General features: G+C 32.3%; 1 protein-coding gene across 3 annotated transcripts in view; it reads left to right on the top strand.

Moving 5' to 3' along the window:
* The window catches only part of LOC128014913 (colorectal mutant cancer protein), an 84,194-nt gene that overhangs the window by 51,051 nt on the left and 13,062 nt on the right, over nucleotides 1-20,081 (top strand). For all 3 annotated transcript variants that reach the window (XM_052598622.1, XM_052598623.1, XM_052598624.1), the window contains 8 exons: nucleotides 2,103-2,266; nucleotides 5,410-5,616; nucleotides 11,059-11,205; nucleotides 11,930-12,019; nucleotides 12,853-13,001; nucleotides 13,983-14,123; nucleotides 16,890-16,990; nucleotides 18,336-18,504. In XM_052598622.1, the coding sequence (XP_052454582.1) occupies nucleotides 2,103-2,266; nucleotides 5,410-5,616; nucleotides 11,059-11,205; nucleotides 11,930-12,019; nucleotides 12,853-13,001; nucleotides 13,983-14,123; nucleotides 16,890-16,990; nucleotides 18,336-18,504 (1,168 nt within the window). The remainder of the gene's footprint in view (nucleotides 1-2,102; nucleotides 2,267-5,409; nucleotides 5,617-11,058; nucleotides 11,206-11,929; nucleotides 12,020-12,852; nucleotides 13,002-13,982; nucleotides 14,124-16,889; nucleotides 16,991-18,335; nucleotides 18,505-20,081) is intronic.

Raw genomic sequence — 20,081 nt, forward strand, 5'->3', positions numbered from 1 at the left:
GAACAATAGAAGCAGTCAGGTCAACAAGAGAACAACAACAGAATACAAGTGCCATGACAAGTCTCAGTCTAGTATAGAACGGATAGCCAGGTGTATATAATATATATATATATTTTTTTTAATTAAATGAAAAAGACAAGAAAAGGAAAAGTACTGGTGTTAGTAGGTTAAGTGCAGGCGAAAAAGATGAGTCTTTAGATGTTTCTTGAAAATGAGTAAAGACTCAGCTGTACGAATTGAGATTGGGAGGTCATTCCACCAGCTGGGCACAGTCCAGGAAAAGGTCAGTGAGAGTGATTTTGAATTTCTTTGGGATGGCACCACAAGGCGTTGTTCACTCGCAGAGCGCAAACTTCTGGAGGGCACATAGGATTTAACCAGTGAGTTTAGGTAAGTTGGTGCCGTGCCAGTGGTCGTCTTGTAGGCAAGCATCAGTACCTTGAATTTGATGCGAGCAGCTACTGGTAGCCAGTGTAACCTGATGAGGAGAGGAGTAACATGAGCTTTTTTTGGCTCATTGAAGATAACCCTTGCTGCTGCATTCTGGATCATTTGCAGAGGCTTGACAGTACATGCAGGAAGAGCCAGGAGAGCATTACAATAGTCCAGTCTGGAGAGAACAAGAGCTTGGTCAAGAAGTTGGGTTGCTTGCTCTGACAGGAAGGGTCTAATCTTCCTAATGTTGTATAAGGCAAACCTGCAGGACCGGGTCATTGTAGCAATGTGGTCAGTGAAGCTTAACTGATGATCCATCACAACTCCTAGGTTTCTGGCTGTCCTCGAAGGAGTTATGGTTGACGAGCCCAGCTGTATAGAGAAGTTGTGATTAATCAATGGGTTAGCTGGAATCACCAGTAGTTCAGTCTTTTTTCGTAGTGGGCCTAAAAACAGGCTTCAGTATTGCTTATTTACAGCAGCAGTTGTGTTTACACACACAGACAGATCTCCAGTGTTTCTTCTAAGCAGCAGTGAAGTTCATTAGAGAGCAAATAAAAGCTTTTCCTGAAAGAGAGAAATCATCTTTGTGAGTGTGTATAGTCTTGGTTTATAATGACTCATTTTGCTGTGCGTAATCGTCGTCTTCGCTCTGATTTCTTTATTTTTTTTCACTCGATCGAGCCGATACGCTCCACACAGAAGCTTTTAAAGCCCTCAGCAGTCAGGATGCTGGCATTGTACCTTCAGTGGCTGTGATTCACGCCGTCTAATAGCGCTTTTAACTAACGCCGTATTGTATAGACATTCCCAGCATGCATCAGTCCCGTCTGTGAAAGGAAATGACAGATTGAGATTCTAGAAGCTTTATTGGAATGATTAAAATAGCTTCGCATTACAAAAGTGTTAATAATGAAGCGGTTTTCAAATCACTGTTAGAGAAATTATATTCAGATATATATATATTCAGACTTTTAGTATAATTTTTGATTTTATATTTTTTTATTTTGTTATAATTTTAACTTAGGTTAAGTTTATTAATTGTTGTTTTCGTTTTTATAGATGGTTTTGTTTGTGAATTTTTTGTTTATTTAGCTTTAGTTACAGGTGCATCTAAATAAATTAGAATGTTGTGGAAAAGTTCATTTGTTTCAGTAATTCAACTCAAATTCTGAAACTGGTGTATTAAATAAATTAAATGCATGCACAGACTGTCATTTACTTCATACAGAACTAAACTTCAGAATAATGCCATCAAAGTGATGAATCTCTAGTTTAAATGATCTTGGAGGTTCGATGTGAAGTGCCTCTGTTCATCCAATGTTTATCCCATGAACCCTTTTATGTTTCATGGTTAATGTATGACGACACATTCCAAGCAGTCGGGAACATTAATACAGCTCTGGATCAATAATCCGCTCATGTCAGCGATCATATTGATTCATATGAGTTCTGATTTTTCCATTTCATTTGCCTGCTTGATGCTGGATGAACAGGTTATGCAAAAGATGTCATGGATGGAGATCTCGGATATAGTTAATGTAAATTATTGAATTAACTTTAACAAATGTTTCAATAAATATTACAGATCATATTTATAAATTACATTATAATTATAAAAATTTTGGGATAATGGACTCTAAGATCCGTGTGGGGTTTTTTTTCAGATAACTGCAGTGACCTGAACTCGGAGCTGCAGCGTGTTTTGACGGGTCTGGAGAGTGTCCTGTGCGGCCGTAAGAAGAGCACATGCAGTCTGTCTGTGGCAGAGGTGGACAGACACATCGAGCAGCTGACCACTGCCAGTGAACACTGCGATCTGGCCATCAAGGTATAACACCTGACATATGCATAAAGGTATGGAGTTAAAATAATGCCACATATATATGCAAAAAAATAGTTTTGCAAAACTTCATTTTTTTTCTCCCAATACTTTATTTACTTTTGCAATTCCTTATTTTTGTTTGCGAAAAGCTTAATTATTTTTCTCAATACTTTAATTTTCGTTTGCAAAACTTTATTGTTTTGCATATATATGCGGCATTATTTTGACTCCATATACAGGAGGCCACGGACCATCTCATGCATGTATTGAGCTACACCACAAACTGCAGTCTGATTGGCTGGCTTTACGCATTTTCTTAACTTTCAACTATACACTTTGACACTTTTGCAGCTTGATCTGGTAAAAACCTTTCAGTATATCGACTGGAAAAACAGTTTTTAATGATTTTGTAAGAAGTCCCTTCTGCTCTTCAAGGCTGCACTTATTTGATCAAAAATACAGTGAAATAAAATATTATAAAAATTTAAATCAGCTGTTTTCTATGTGAATATCTGTTCAAATGAAATTTATTTCTGTGATGCACAGCTGTATTTTAAGCATCATTCCTCTAGTCTTCAGTGTCACATGATCTTCAGAAATCAGAGTAATATGATGATTTACTGCTCAAGAAACATTTCTGATTATCATCAGTGTTGAAAACCCTTTAATGGCTTCCTATTTCTGACATAACCGTGATACATAAAATTTTTCAGGATTCTTTGTTGAACAAAGTCTTAGAGCAGAAATTTTAAATAGAAATCTTTTGTAACATTATAAATGTCTTTACTCTCACTTTTGATCAATTTAATGCATCCTTACTGAACAAAAATATTAATTTATTTTGAAAAATGTCTGAACTGTTTTAGATTCACTAACACCTAAGTAGGTCACGCAACAAAAAGTTATGATTGGTCTCTGTAACCTCATCTTTTCCTAAGTGGGCGGTTCTTGACCAAAATAAGCTGCAAAGTAGAGTAGATTTATATCACAATATTTCAAGTTAATAGTCAGAATTCTGAGACTGTGGAGCCGAATGACTCCACATCTTTTATATTTATACCCCACTTTTTTCCTCATGCTGGTTATCAATAATTCAATACAGTCTGTAGGATGTGAGTGATGTCAGTAAAGCCTGATGTTTTGCTGCTGACTCACTGTTATAAGAGCCTGTAGTTCCTGGACTTGTAGTCATCATCTCGTCCTCCAGCGCTCCTGATCCTGTATTAGTGTGTGATGCTTCATTTCACGGCTCTGCTGCATAATCCGGTTCATCAGAGGCTGTGCTGCAGTTATAATAGTCTCCCGCTGACTGCCGTGCAGCTGCTCACAACACTGATGTTTTTGTTTTTTCTCAGGAGAAACATCTGAGAAGCAGGAGACTTCGGCAAATGTCTTCATTTGCTTTGCATTTTGATCTCACTGCTGCCTAGAATAAACGATTAAAAGATCATAATGAGTTTTCTGTATTTATTAATAATGTTATATGATTTTAAAAACAATTTTATTGTTTTTATTTTATTCTATTCTTGTCTTTTTCAAAACTGTTGACTGTTGACTAGTGTAAAGAAAATATCCAAAATACACACTGAAGTGTTTATTTTATTGCATTAATCTATTTATGTCTGTAGATTTCAGGTACAATCTATATCTTTAAAGAGTTTTTTCTCCACTTCAGCAGCACTTACAAACACAAAACTTTACAGTTTTATTCCTATCTCTATTCTGAAGGTTTTTACTGAGAGGTTTGTTCATATATCATTCCCCTTGTTTTATTTTTGCACTTCATGTATTTGCATCTGTATATGTCCGCTACAATTCATACCTTTAGAGAGTATTTTTTTCCACTTCAGCAGCACTTACAAACACCAAAACTTAGAGTTTTATTCTTATGTATATTTTGAGGGTTTTTATAGAGGGTTTTGTTCATATATATAATTTGCCTGGTTTTATTAGTACACTTTACCTATTTGTGTCTTTAGATTTCAGTCACATTAACATGTTTAAAGGCCATGAGGTTTTTCTTGGAATCAGTAGCACTTACATACAGTACACCAAACTTTAGTTTTATTATTTTTTATATTCTGAAGGATTTTACTAAGGGGTTTTATCATATAGCATTCACCTGTTTTGTTTTAACATTTTATTCCTAATACATTGTAAAAAAAAAACTAAAAACACAAAAACAGTCTGTTGAAAGAAAGGTAACTATTTTCTGATTTACAGAGTGATAAAAAGATAAATAAAAAATCCTTTCTGTAAAAAGCAATAATTGTAATATTTCAGCAAATTAAAATATTAATTTTAAACCTGGCTTCATCCAGTGTTCATATTGAAATCAAAAAACTAGATGTTTTGTATGTCAATGTGTTTTCCGCCTCACAGAACATAGCAGCAAAATCCAGTGTTCAGATTTTTGTTCTGGAAATACTGTAGATAGTATATAGTATATATACTACTATATAATAGTAGTGCTTACTATATAAATAGATAATGCATTATTTGCTTATTTAAACATCATTTCAGAAAACCTGTAATACTAAACAATTGTCTTAATATAATCTGATTAATCAGTTGGGGAAGTATGGTGATATCAAATTAGTTAAAAACTTGCATTAATTGTACTTTATAAACTCTCCTATTATTGTTCAGCAATTTTTTTCAGCAGGTTTATATAAAAAAGTGAGAAGAGAGTTTATAGTGTAGTTTCATGTTGAAACATCTCCTCCTTTTTGCTGAAGAGCACTATAAGAAAGAGTTTTTCCTTAAATTGTGCACTTGCTCTTAGAAGTTACATAACACCAGGCAATGACATGAGAATTTTCCAGATTAAGAACATGCTTTCTAGTGTTGTGTAAAATATTGATCTGATGGTTATTTAACTGACTGTGTGAGAATTTTTTATGTTTTTGAAAGAAGTCTTTTCCGCGAATCAAGGCTGTATTTATTTGATCAAAATACAGTAAAAATTCGATTCGAATCCAATATTTTTGTTGAAATGGTGATGCATTTTATTTTTCAGGATTTTTTTCGGTGAATATAAAGTTCAAAAGAACATCATTTATTTGAAATAGAAATGTGCAAATGTCGTATAAGGCTGAAACTTAGCTTTGCTAACTTGGTTTATGTGATGATTGTTTGTGTGTGTGCAGACGGTGGAGGAGATCGAGGGCGCTCTGGGCCGTGACTTCTACCCTAGTCTGTGTGAGGAGCGTGTGCGCTGGGAGAAGGAGCTGGCTGGACTCCGGGAGGAGAACGAGAGCCTGACGGCGATGCTGTGCAGTAAAGAGGAGGATCTCAACCGCACCAAAGCCACCATGAATGCCATCCGAGAGGAGCGAGACCGCCTGCGCAGACGCGTGAGTGACCAGTAAACTTGCAACCAATAATTGCATTATAACAAATCACCACTGATTTATCATTTAAGCTTAGGGATTCAGACCACCAACCTCTCTCCACTCATTAAATACTCTGTTTATACTCTAATTATTTTGTAAATATGGTATATAATATTGTAAACTTTGTATTGTAATGTATATTATAAATCATATATATATATTTTGGAGTGATATATATATGTATACACCTTTGTAGAAGTATACTGTTATACTGTTTTTATATTTAAAAAAAATATTTTAATTAATGAATTAAAAAAATAAAATGTTTGGCTAAAATTGAATTTACTGTAAATTAGATTGAATTACTAAAATTACTATAACTTACTAAGTTACCCTGTTACAGTAATGAGAATTGTAGTTAGTTTTCATTGTTTTGTTTTCTCATTGTGTTAGTATTTTTGCACATTTTGTGCCAATAAAAAAACGTATCAACTTTTTACTTTTTACAAAGTTTAATTATCGTGAATATAAGAAAAAAATATATAATGGTACTAAAAATCTTAATTTTCCTGAATATATACTATTATATTATATTATATTATATTATATTATATTATATTATATTATATTATATTATATTATATTATATTATATTATTTCTAGGCCACAGATGCTCCTGTTTTTATTCTCGACTGATGTTAATGACATTCAGGTGTTCACAGTCAGATTAGTCTCACACACGAACTGATAATTAGATATTATCAAAATTAGATATTATTTATTTGTCAAACGCATTTTGGAAAGATGTTTGTGTCCGAAATGACTTGCTTTGCTTTTTTAAGTATAAATATTGTCAATATTGTAGTGCTATTGTAACTGTTTGAGCTACAGGAATGGATTAGTCCTGACTTCATGTATTTACAGTATGAAATATCTAGTGGGATTTTATTTAAGACCCAACTTTCCAAGCCTGTTTCTGAATGAAAGAATCAGGGTGAAAATTTTTTACATTTTGAATGTACAAATCATTTTGTATTTATTGTATGTACAGTTGTTAAAGAAAAATTTTTCCCACAATCTCAATACTGTAGAACATTTATGTTGTATAATATTTTTTTTATTAAACACTGGACTGTAATATTCATTGTTTTATATTTTTAGATCTTTATAAGATTTTTTTTAAAAATACAATTAATCAGCAAACTCAACCTAAATTAAATAAAACGAAATAAAAAAATGTAAATAACAAAATTAAATCTATTTATCAAGACACTTATCCTAAATAAAATAAGAAAATAATCAAATCAAATCTACTATAACTATTATGTTCCTTATCAACACACTAACCTAAAAAAAATATAATAATACTAATAAAATTCAGTTCAGTTTAATTTCAAAGCAAAAAACAAAAACACAATTAAAATGACCTAAACAAGCTTTAATTATTGGTTTGTGTTTTGACCAACATGGCAAAAAAACAGAAGTGTTTTCTTTTTCAAATGTCATTTGTTTTAAAATGCACATTTGTGTCTCATGTCAGAAACACAATGAGAAGCAGTAACATGGTCTCAGCATCTCTACAATAAACCCCATCCCATCAGAAACAGCAAGCTATGCATCAGACAAATTCCACCAGCACGGACAGATTTCATTAGAGATAAATTGCAGGCCGTTTGTATGTCGTAGGTCAGACCTGGCTGTTTCTATAAAAGCCTTTGGCCTTTTTCACTCGATGCATTTCAGGGCTAATCATGTTAGTGTGCTAACCGGCTTCAGATGGCCAGATTCGATTACAGACCGCATCTAAAAGCAGCAGACTAATCGATCCAAACAGGTTTGTGCTGTGCGTTTTTCTGAGACCGATCTGAGGACAGAGGCATTCCTTATTTAAACTCAATACAAAGATACATCACCATTAGCATGTCTGTTTCTGTTACACCAAAAGGATGACTCTTTGCAGCATTCATAAAAAATAAAAATAAACATTGACTTTTCCATTGAGGAGTGAAATTTAACCCCTTAATGCATTGGAGTCCATTTTGACGTGCAAGAGATACATAGCCATTTCTAAAAACTATATAGTTATTAGTAAGGGAACAAAATTTTGCAGGTGTTGTAAGACCCTCCAAATACACACAATTTTATTTATTTATTTATTTATTTATTTTTCCTTCAGAATTTAGTATTTTTAAGCCATATTTAAGCCATTTTGTGTTTGGGACAGTTTTTTTCCGGGGTATGTACGGAGCATCATTAGTGTAAAAAATATTTTTGTTAAATTATCTATGAAGTTATTTTACTGCCAAAAACTTTGATCAAATATATTTAGCCTTTTTCCCATATCTCACACACTTTAGGAACTGTATTTTGTTGCTAAACATAAATATGTGTGCCTATTGAACGATCATTGCAGCATGAATAAGTTATAGATTGTTAATAAAATGTATTTACTTTGCTTGAAAACATTTCAGAGTTATAGCTATGTTGTTTTGATTTAGTTTTGTTAGAAATAAATATGTTGGTTTCATAATTTTTTTTTTATTATTTAATTACATTTCATTTTATTGGGGTTAATACAGAATTCTCAGATTATATGTTCTCATAAATTTCATACAAAAATATATTCAAATAAGATTTCTCATCTGTATTGAAAAATATATAAATATATATTTTGTCAAATCACCTTTATTTGTATAGCGCTTAATACGATACTGATTGTCAAAGCATCTTTACAGTGTCGAACAGGAATTATTTTTTATTTATTTTTTTTATTTTTTTAATTTTTTTTTTTTTTTTTAAATTATTTTTTCAATAATGCAAGAGGACATTAGTAAACAGCCAATTTTTCAGTTAAAGTCAATTCATTATTGATTCAGTGATGTCATCGTCTAGCTCAGTTCAGTCAATTTGAAGGTTTATGTCAGTGATGCATTAATAATATTCAGAAGAGGATCTATGACTTCTGGAAGCACCTCTTTTAGGAGCTTAGATGTTATAGGGTCTAACATACATGTTGTTGGTTTAGATGATTTAACAAGTTTATACAATTCTTCCTCTCCTATAGTAGAGAATGAGTGGAACTGTTCCTCAGGGGGTCTATAGTGCACTGTGCTCTTGGGAAAGTTCTGTCTTTAAATGCTTTATTTTTTGTTAATTTAGCCACTATATTGAATAAATACCTGGGGTTGTGTTTTTCTATTCTAAGAGAGATGAAAAGTAAGCAGAAATAGTGTTTTTTAGGCTCTTTTGTATGTAGAAGTGCTTTCCTTCCATGCAATATGAAATACCTCTAGTTTTTCCTCCAGCTGCAGTCCATTTTCCGGGCTGCTCTCTTTAAGGTGCGAGTGTGCTTGTTATATCACAGTGTAGGACCACAGTGTTTTCCTGAATCATCTTTAAGCATAAAGGAGCAACCATATCTAAAACGTTAGAAAAGAGAGATTTAATAGTTTCTGTTACATAATCAAGTTTTTCTGAGCTATTGGATATGCTTTGGAATTGAGATAAGTGAGGAAGATTATTTACAGACTAGTCTGTTGTGGTAGAAGTGATGGCTCTAAACTATTTGTAACAGGGAGTTGTGTTTACATCTTTAGCTATATAGAGTATACACAAGACTAGATAATGATCCGAGATATCATCACTCTGCTGCAGAATTTCAGTGCGTGTGTGTGCGTTCAGTTAATTTTCATTAACATCAACTCCATGTGACAGTATTACATCTAAAGTATGATTATGATGAGTAGGCCCTGTATAAAATGAACATTTATTTATTTATTTTACACCATTGTACAAGCTTGAACATAACACTAGAATTTATTTTATACAATTTAACAAACTTGAACCTAAAATTAGCATTGAATTATTTATTCAATTATTAGACACAATTTTATATAGTATGAAATGGTGGTCTTAAAATGAGGACAAATGAGCATCCGTCTCAACCCATGTCCCAGTAGGCAGATACAGTATTTCAAAACCAGATTTTCGGACCTAAAACCGTACTTGTGGCCAGTCTAATCATGATCCGGATCCGAAGCACGGCTATATTTAAACTCACATGCAGCTGTCGCTTGAGTCAAGACACACTGACCAGACCGTAATTACTAGCCTGGCTTTGTGGCGGTGGTTGGTTTGATTGGACTGGACTACCACAGGTCAGCTGTGTGCGTGTTTGTATGTGTGTGTGTGCGCACCACTTTAATGCCGCTGTCATCCATCTAAGTCACAGACAATCGCTTACACACTCACTGCTGTCCATTAAAGACCACGAGAATGGACAGCATTGAGCTGCTAAGTTAAATATTGATATTTTCTCTCTTTGTTAAGAGCTGATGGACTTGATTGTCTGATGGAGAGATGTTTTCAGTGCAAACACATCAGGGCTTCTCAACCACTTGTGCTTTAGGAACCCAACATATTAAAAGCATTTTTTTATCATGCAAAAACTAATAACATGTCCTTAAAATCAGACTGAAAATATTGTTAGTATAAACTGAATGCATCCAACAACACTCCTGACACCGCACAGACTAAATGAGCAGTGTTTTCTTCATAAACTGTACACACAATTCATTCATACATTCAACTATTAAGCTTGTTTGTAAATGTTTTTTGTAAATGTTTTAGAAAATAATGCACACCCTGCAATAATAATAATGCATTATTTTTCTAATAATTCAACGGCCTTCATCAATAATCCCTTACATATTATGCACATTTCACTTCAAATTATGTTTTATTTATTTTATTACTATATATATATATATATATATATATATATATATATATATATATATATATATATATCTGACTCATATATGTCTGGCTCATGTATGTCTGGCTCATGTATTAATAATATTGATAAGAGCTCTAGAGGCATTCAGAGTGCTGAAGCTCAGTCTGATGTTGTGTCCGTGTATGTGTGAGCTGCATTACTTCAGGATTCAGTCCTTTAGTTGTCCTTTGGCAGCCTTTCCTCTGGCAGTAAAGCTTTATTTGCTTTGAAAAATTCACAATCGCTGCCAACATAACACACACGGGGCTCAGGAGCTGACCTGTGCGCTGCCCGCTAGAAACATGAGTGTCTTCTAAACAAAAATACCCTTGAAAATCAATTCTGATTCACAAGTGTTTCACTGTAGGTCATAAACGGTTGATTTCTGTTTCTCAATGCACTCATTGACCCTGTGCAGCAGTGTGTGTGTGTGTGTGTATGTGTCTGTGGTGTTTCTTCATGTATTGGATGAGAGATCTGTGATCATCGTGGCTTCTGCTGCCTCTAATATAGACTTAACTGAAGCCACATGAATGCAGATGCTGAACAAACCTCAGTGTCTAGATTTAGCTCTAGAACTGCCCTCTGAACTCAGTCTACTGACTGCTGCTCTTCTGAAATGAGTTGCTCTGTGTGACTTTCAGACCTTTCGGACAGGTTTGACAGGTGTGTTTCGGTCCCTGCAGGTGCGAGAGCTGCAAACGCGTCTCCAGAGCGTTCAGCCCGGTGCTCCGTCCAGTCCTGGACGTCTGACCCCGGCAGGACGTCCCATCAACCCCAGCACCGGAGAACTCAGCACCAGCAGCAGCAGCAACGACATCCCCGTCGCCAAAGTAGTTGATAGCATTTTGTCAAAGCCATTTATTTAATTTTTTTTATTTTAAGTTATTTAAGTGCAAATTAAATAAGGAGAAATTAGGTCTTGGCAACTAGCTGAAATAAAATAAACTTAAGTTTGTTTTTTATATATATATTTATTTTCAGTTATAATATACTTTTTTATTATGGTTTTCGTTTTAGTTAATTTTTTTTATATTTTATTTCAGTTTTAGTTATTTTAGTACAACTTAAACTAAATAAAGATGAGAATTTTTATATATATATTATATTTAAATTATTTAAATTGAAATTGTTTACTTATTTTATTCATTTTAATTTTTTATTGTTTATTAATATTTTTTTTTTCATTTTATTTTGTTTAGTTTAAGTGCCTTGATGAATATCATAATAGTGATAGCAGATTTTATTTTATTTTTGATTTTTCCATTTTATTTTGTTTTATTAAGTTTAAGTGCCTTGATCAAGAGCATAATAGTGCTAGTAGATTTTATTTTATTTTATTTTAATATATTTTTTCCCACATTAAGTCATTTCACTTTAGAGTTGAATAGCTCCAGTCCTTCACTTTCGCTGTTTGAATTGAGGGTCAGAATTAAAAAAAAAAAAATTTACCTTGTGTTTCACAGAAGAAAACCTCATAAAGGTACATATAATATGATGGAAGTATTGCACACATTTGTTTGTGTGTGTGTGTGTGTGTGTGTGTGTGTGTGGCAGGTGGCAGAACGAGTGAAGCTGTCGAAAACGCGCTCTGAATCACTGCCAGCGGAGAGATCCGTCCTCGGTTCTGAAATCAGCAGCATCGGGGTCAGACACAGTCTTATATTAATATTTATTAATATTTTGAATATTTTCTGATTTCACAGTCAACTTCATGAACTCTGTTGTGTTTTTGTAATTTTCCTCATTTTATTAAATATAAAAATTATAAATGAGATGCGTCTTTATGTATTTATTTTTAGCTATTTCTATTCTTTTTTTTACAATTATTTTTATTTAACTTAGGTTTAATGTCTTGATCAATTACATAATAGCGATAGAAGGATTTATTTCATTTTTATTTGATTTGATCTAAAAGGTGAAATGTGTGACTGTTTAAAAATTTTGTCATTTTTATTTTATTGTTTATTTTTATTATTTCATTTTTTTAAGTGTGTTGATCAAGAGCATAAGAGTAGCTTTTATTTATTTATTATTTTAAGTTTTTCTATTTATTGTTTTATAAGTGGCTTATTTATTTTAAGTGTTTGACTATTTATGTAGTGATAGTAGAATTTATTTTATTTTATTTGAGAATCAGCACATATTTACAGTGTAAATTCAGAAAGAAAGAAACGACCAATCAAGATTCAGCATGCAAATGAGACAGGAAGAAAGGAAGGGCATTGGCTGTTGTGCAGATGCTGTGATGATGTCATCACCACTGGTTACATTTAGAATGTTACAATGAGTTTAATCTTAAATGTGCAACTTTGAAGACTAGTTTAAACCCTTTACAACTTATAGCAACCAAAAATGAGAAGGAATTACATCTTTAAACAAAAAGCTTTGAGCTGAATGAATGGCAGGACACTGTAGGAGGAGAAATGAGATGTAGTCAGAGGTTTAAGTACAGTAATACAGTGATCGTGTCTCCGCAGGTGTCCAGTAATGTGGCTGAACACCTGGCTCATTCCCTTCAGGACTGCTCCAACATCCAGGAGATCTTCCAGACGCTCTACTCACATGGATCCGCCATCTCCGAGAGCAAGATCCGCGAGTTCGAAGTGGAGACGGAAAGACTGAACAGGTTAGAGAGCACAGACCCAAAGATCTGCTGTTGAAATCCTACAGCAGTGGCATCGGGAACAAGTGCACACTCAGATTTACCCATCAACCATTGCATGCAACAATATTTCTACATTCAATTCGAACTACATTATATGCAGCATTGAGGCTTATCGTGTAAAATCACTTGCAGTGTTCCTGTTTATTACTGTTAAGCTTTTTCTGAAATGAATAAACAATTTGTACTGCATGAAGCGCAACAGGAATGAAGCTGATTTGAAGCTTAAAATAATATATATTTTATGTGCACATGAAATATTATATACATTTATATAACAGTATTTAATATTTTTCTGTATTTACACAAGTGTTGTTTTCTTAATTTAAATAAAATTAAAAAAATTAAAAAATGTAAAATGTAAACTTTTGTTGATTTTTTTTAAATATAAAAAATTGCAAATTTGTATATATAAACATTTAATTAAAAAATAATATATAAACTTAAAAAAAATAATTAATAAAACTGAAATAAGCTAAATAGAAATATTATAAAACAAAAACCACATAAAATAACTAAAATTAAATTGGGTAAAAATAAAATAACATTAAATAAAAAGTATTTGTACTAAAGTACTAGAATTCAAGGAAATAAATATAAGCTAAATAGAAATATTATATAAAATTATGTTAAAACATAAATGAAAAAAAATTAAAATAAAATAAGTTTAACCAAGCTTTAAATGTTTAAGGTGAAGTAATAATGACACATTCAAACTGAAATAATATTAAGCTAAATATATATTTTAAAAAAATGACAAGCACATAAAATAACTAAAACTTAAGCTAAAATAAAAAAATAAACACTGTATAACACAGGCAGTCCCGAATTTGTGCAGCTGAACTGTAGTCTGAGTGTGTAGGGAGCAGTGAACACTATGTAGGGACCCTGTGAAGTGCACACGTCATTGTTTGTTGATGTCATACTTTACTGTGTTTGTTTCAGTCGGATCGAGCACCTGAAGTCTCAGAACGATCTGCTGACCATCACGCTGGAGGAGTGTAAGAGCAACGCCGAGCGGATGAGTATGCTGGTGGGGAAATACGAGTCCAACGCCACTGCGCTCAGACTGGCCCTGCAGTACAGGTACACACGCACACACACAAGCGTGCACACACACACACATGCATGCATGCAGGACCTCTGGTTATAATTGCATTCCGATTCTAAACACAGTCGCATTTACATACAGGAATATCCTTTCAGAAGGTTAATCACTTTCAGTGTCATTATTTGATAAAAGCATATTATAACTGGTGTGACCTACAGACAAGTGTAATGAAGTGTAATCTGTCTGTCTGTCACACACACACAGACACACACACACTCAGAGCTCATTTGTATTCATGAAGAGATTTATTCCCTAAAATGCTGTTAGAGGAAGTGATGCGGATTTAAACTCAGTTCTGCTTCATAAACCCACGTTTCAGCATCCAGTCTATTCCTGATGAACTGATTAGAAACATTGGATATTTTTGTCATTGAATATTCTGTTCCACTCTGAAACATGTCACATTATCAAGGTAAAGTGGATGGTATATATCCTCATCAGGCTGCATTTATTTGTTCAAAACTACAGGAAAAATCTGAAATATTATTAATCTTTAAATCAGCAGTTTTCTGTGTGAATCTGTGTTAAAATGTAATTTAATTTTGTGATGCTCCGCTGTATTTTCAGCACCATTCCTCCAGTCTTCAGTGTCACATGATCTTCAGAAATCATGAAAATATGATGATTTACTGCTCAAGAAACATTTCTGATTATCAATGTTGAAAACAGTTATATATTTTACTGGAGACCGTGATGCATTTTATTTTTCAGGATTCACAGATGAACAAAAGTTGAAAAGAACAACATTTATCTGAAACAGAAACATTGTAAATGCTTGTACTGTTAAATTATAATAATATTAGCAAGTAATTTAGTAGTTAATTCATATTTTTTATTAACTTTTATTCAATTAATCAAAAGTGCCATTAAAGACATTTATAATGTTAAAAAATATTTATATTTCAAATAAATGCTGTTTTTTTATTTTTTACTTTCTATTCACCTGTGAATCCTGAAAAATAAAATACATCACAGTTTCCACAAAAATATTAACTGTGTTCAACATTGTTAATAATCAGAAATGTTTCTTGAGCAGTCTATCATCATATTATTCTGATTTCTGAATATCATGTGACACTGAAGACTGGAGGAATGATGCTGAAAATACAGCGGAGCATCACAGAAATAAATTACACTTTAACAGAGAACCACACAGAAAACAGATGTTTTCAATCAGAATATTTTTTGCAAATTTTTACTGTAGTTTTGATCAAATAAATGCGGCTGTGTTGAGCAGGAGAGACATCTTTCAGAAGCATGATTGTGTTTCTCAGCAGGAGGTCGAGGGTTTAATTGAGTTTGGTCTCCAGTGATCATGATGTCATCTGACTGTCATTACATGAGGGCGGTCAAATGCTCATAACGACGGCGCCGAGAGCGTAAAACACTGCGATCAATCACGCTGACGGCTCACACACACATACACACACACACACACACACACACACACACACTCGCTTCACTTATGACAGTATTTACAGAAGAACACAGATGACGAGAGAAGAGTGAAACAACTGTCTGATGGCTGACTGGAAAATAAAAATTATTTCTGACAGCGTTTCAGAGGCACTCAATTTTATTTTAGATCTCGCCTTAGCAATGAGGTTAAATAAAATAACCGTTTTATAGCGGCTGTTTGATTTGCAAAAAATGTGTTATTTTATGTTCGAGTTAGTTGTTTTGTTGTTTTATTTTATATATATTTTTGTTATTTTATGTAATTTATTTACCATTGTAGTGTTTAATATTTTGAATTTCATTTTATTTTTAAATTTACTTTCATTTAAAAAAATTTTTATAATTTTTAAGCATAATTTTAACAATTCCTTTATTATATGCATTAATTTGTATTTATTTGTTTGCGTTTATTTTAGCACTTAAAGTTAAACTTAATAAAATGAGAAATGTTGCTTTGGCAACTAGTGAAAATAAAATAACTTTAGGTTTTTAATATTTTCTTTCATGTTTTTGATTTCAGATCCCCGCTTTTTAAACTGGTGTGTGGTTTGTAAAAATAAAAAACAATTAAAATACCTTGAATTTTCCAGATTCTGAAGGAAGTAAGTTTTTCTCTTAGTGATTTCCAGTCAGATTCACTGAGGAGGATTCAGGAGTGAAGTGAAGGGTTCAGATTCAGAGAGGAGGATTCAGGAGTGAAGTGAAGGGTTCAGATTCAGAGAGGAGGATTCAGGAGTGAAGTGAAGGGTTCAGATTCACTGAGGAGGATTCAGGAGTGAAGTGAAGGGTTCGGATTCAGAGAGGAGGATTCAGGAGTGAAGTGAAGGGTTCGGATTCAGAGAGGAGGATTCAGGAGTGAAGTGAAGGGTTTGGATTCACTGAGGAGGAATCAGGAGTGAAGTGAAGGGTTCGGATTCAGAGAGGAGGATTCAGGAGTGAAGTGAAGGGTTCGGATTCAGAGAGGAGGATTCAGGAGTGAAGTGAAGGGTTCGGATTCAGAGAGGAGGATTCAGGAGTGAAGTGAAGGGTTCAGATTCAATGAGGAGGATTCAGGAGTGAACTGAAGGGTTCATATTCAGTCTTGTGTTATAATCAGATCCAGTGAGACAAACACATTCCTGCATCATGTCTGGACCTGTTTGGGGCTTTGTTTCCTGATGAATATTTTTTCAGAAGCTGATGAAGGATCTGTGCTGGCCTCTACATTCCTCCAGGAGTGTGTTTTCATTGCCCTGTGTGTGTGTGTGTGTGTGTGTGTGTGTGTGTGTGTGTGTGTGTTGCAGTGAGCAGTGTATTGAGGCGTATGAGCTGCTGCTGGCGCTGGCTGAGAGTGAACAGGGTCTGGTTTTGGGTCAGTTCAGAGTCGCTGGAGTCAGTGCTGTGGGTAAGACACACACACACACACACTCATCTGAATCAGGACATCCCATACACTTCTGTTTGTGTATGCACAGATAAATAAATAACTCAAGAATCCCCAAACTTTTTTATCAGCCGATCCATTTGAGCTCAAATAATCTTAAAATTATAAATCAGTGTTTCAATAATTTTACAACACACTATCATTTATTTTGTTTGTTATGCAGGTAAACAAATAAAATATATTTGTATAACATAAAAATATACAAATACAAAAAAATTCAAGTATAAACCCATTAAAACCATTTTAATGGTTAAATAAAATTTTAGTAATGAAAAGCGCGTCTAAATAATTGAAATCATGAAACGTTAGCAATTGAATAATTCTGTTTTCCATTTAAATCTTTCTGGATTCTGTTTTAATAGTTAAATAAAATTTTAGTTATCAAAAAGTAGTGTTTATTTATTTGAATTCATAAAGCTTTAACAATTTGAGAATTTATTACAATTCTGATGATAATAGTTCCATATGAATTTTTTTCTTTAGAAATTCTATATTATCTGTTTACATTTGTGTGTTTTTATTATTTCATGCACATTTATTATCAAAAGTGGTATTAATCAAATGATGGCATAACACATTAACAGTTTAATAAAAAAAATTTAAATGTAATCAAATGAAAATGTAACCATTCCTATTATTTTTGGTGAAACAACATTTGTGTGGCATCCTTTAAAAAAAAAGTTAATATTAATAATGTTGGTTTTTCTGTCTGCAGAGACATGCAGATTTAATTAATATTTCATCAACTTTACAATATGATTTACTGCTTGGAAACAGTCTGTATGGTATAAAGCATATAGAGATAAATGTGACTTCTTGCAGTCGTTTAATATCCTGCTTCATTAACTGCGCGTGAGTTATTAGTGTAATTAGAGTCTCCACACGCTGAACATCTGATTTAAAACAAAATTATTCAATAAAACTGTGTGAATTCAGATTTCCACACAATACTTCCCCCACAATCATTTATCTCTAAATGCTACCTTAGATTATTATTACTTTCTTTTCATTATAATCGCATTTGGAAAAAGCTTTGAATAAAAGTTGAAATGAATTACAAAGTGTAGGGTTTTGATTCCAGTAGATCATGAGAGTGTAGTACTTTCATGTTTGATTAATGTATTTTAGCATGCGCTTGAATCATTTGTATTCTGTATACAAACACTACAGTATGAGACTCTATACAGAATACTGTTATACCTTCAAGGTTTTTACAGTAGAGCCATCATACTGGAGTTATAGTGAATGTGCTAATCGTTCTGATACAGTGAGGTTATGGGATATTTTGATGTGTGTGTGATGGCAGGAGAGCAGGCGGGTGAAGAGAGCATCACACAGATCCTGAAGAAAGCTCACGACAGCAGAAAGACGGCAGAAAACGCCGCTAAGGACCTCCTGACGCGTCTGGACGGCAGCTGCGGAGCTGCGTTTGCGGTCCAGCCCTGGGAGAGTCTCTCATCCAACAGCCACACCAGGTACACCATCACAGCAGCAAGAGTTCTCTTCTGATTCTGGTTGTTTAATTAATATAATTTAATTAATTATTTGATGTAAAAAAAAAAATTTAATGCACTTTGTGCTGTTAAAAACAATGAATGGAATTCGCTGACTTTCTCTTTGTATTTTTTTATATATATTAGTGTGGTACAAGATTATATTATATAATAAACTGTGATAAAAGAGATTATCCAGAATGTGTATTTTAATAGATGGTGAATAAATCAACTGGTGTGCCTGGCTATATAGCCAATAAAAAAAGGTATAAATAATATATTTTTATTAATGTTATATAAATAATTTATAAAAATATATATATATAAATATATTTAATTTATATATAAACATTTGAAATAATTGAACATAAATGTATAGCATATGTAAAAAAAATCTACTATTATAAATAATATATTTTTATTTATATATATATAATATATTTTAATAAATATATAAATATATTTAATTTATATTTAAACATTTGAAATAATTGTACATAAATGTAAAGCATTTGTAAAATAAATTAAACTATTTATAATGTATTTTTTTATTTTATGTATTTTTAATTTTACTATTTATAAATAATGTTTTTATTTACATTATTATATAAATAATATATTTAAATATATAAATATTTGTTTTATATTTAAACATTTTAATTAATTGTACATAAATGTAAAGCTTTTTTTACTATTTATAAATATATTTTTATTTACATTATTATATAAATAATATATTTTAATAAATATATATATTTATTTTATATTTAAACATTTTATTTATACATAAATGTAAAGCATATGTAATTTCTTTTTTACTATTTATAAAAGATATATTTTTATTTACATTATTATATAAATATATTTTAATAAATATATAAATATATTTATTTTATATTTAAACATTTGAAATAATTGTAAATAAATGTAAAACATATGTAAAAAAAAAAAATCTAAAAACTATTTATAATAACCACAGAAGATAAGAGCATTAACATAATAGTAGAAATGATTCCATGTTTTTTTATTTAGAATTTAATGTTTTATTTTTAAAAATTCACACACACACGTTCATGCTGTGTGTGTGTGTGTGTGTGTGTGTATTTATATATATATATATATATATATATATATATATATATATATATATATAAAACAGAAAATTACAAACATGGAGTAAAAGGGAGTGAAGTTTTTTAAGCATATTTCATAAATGTATTATGAAGCACGGTGTAAAATACTTAAATGAGATATTTGGAAAAAGAGCTCAAAATTAGAGAACACTTACAGATCCCTCCAAATTAATCTTGCACCTGATGCTAATTTGCTTAATTATGTGACAAACCCTGTTTAACTGGCATCATTCCCCGTATTTTGACTGAGATCGCAAGATGGCATGCCGCTCTGAGACGTTTCAAGCACTGCAACAGAAGCTGATCATTCCAGATCTGTGATTTCTAGAGTAGTGGAGAGTATTTGCATAAAACAAATTAATTCAAGTCCCCAAAAAAAGAGTATGCACGAGAGGACAGGATGATGCAGAGACTCTCAATGGGAAT

Source organism: Carassius gibelio, chromosome A5 (assembly GCF_023724105.1).
Source record: "Carassius gibelio isolate Cgi1373 ecotype wild population from Czech Republic chromosome A5, carGib1.2-hapl.c, whole genome shotgun sequence".
In the NCBI taxonomy this organism is placed as follows: Eukaryota; Metazoa; Chordata; class Actinopteri; order Cypriniformes; family Cyprinidae; genus Carassius; species Carassius gibelio.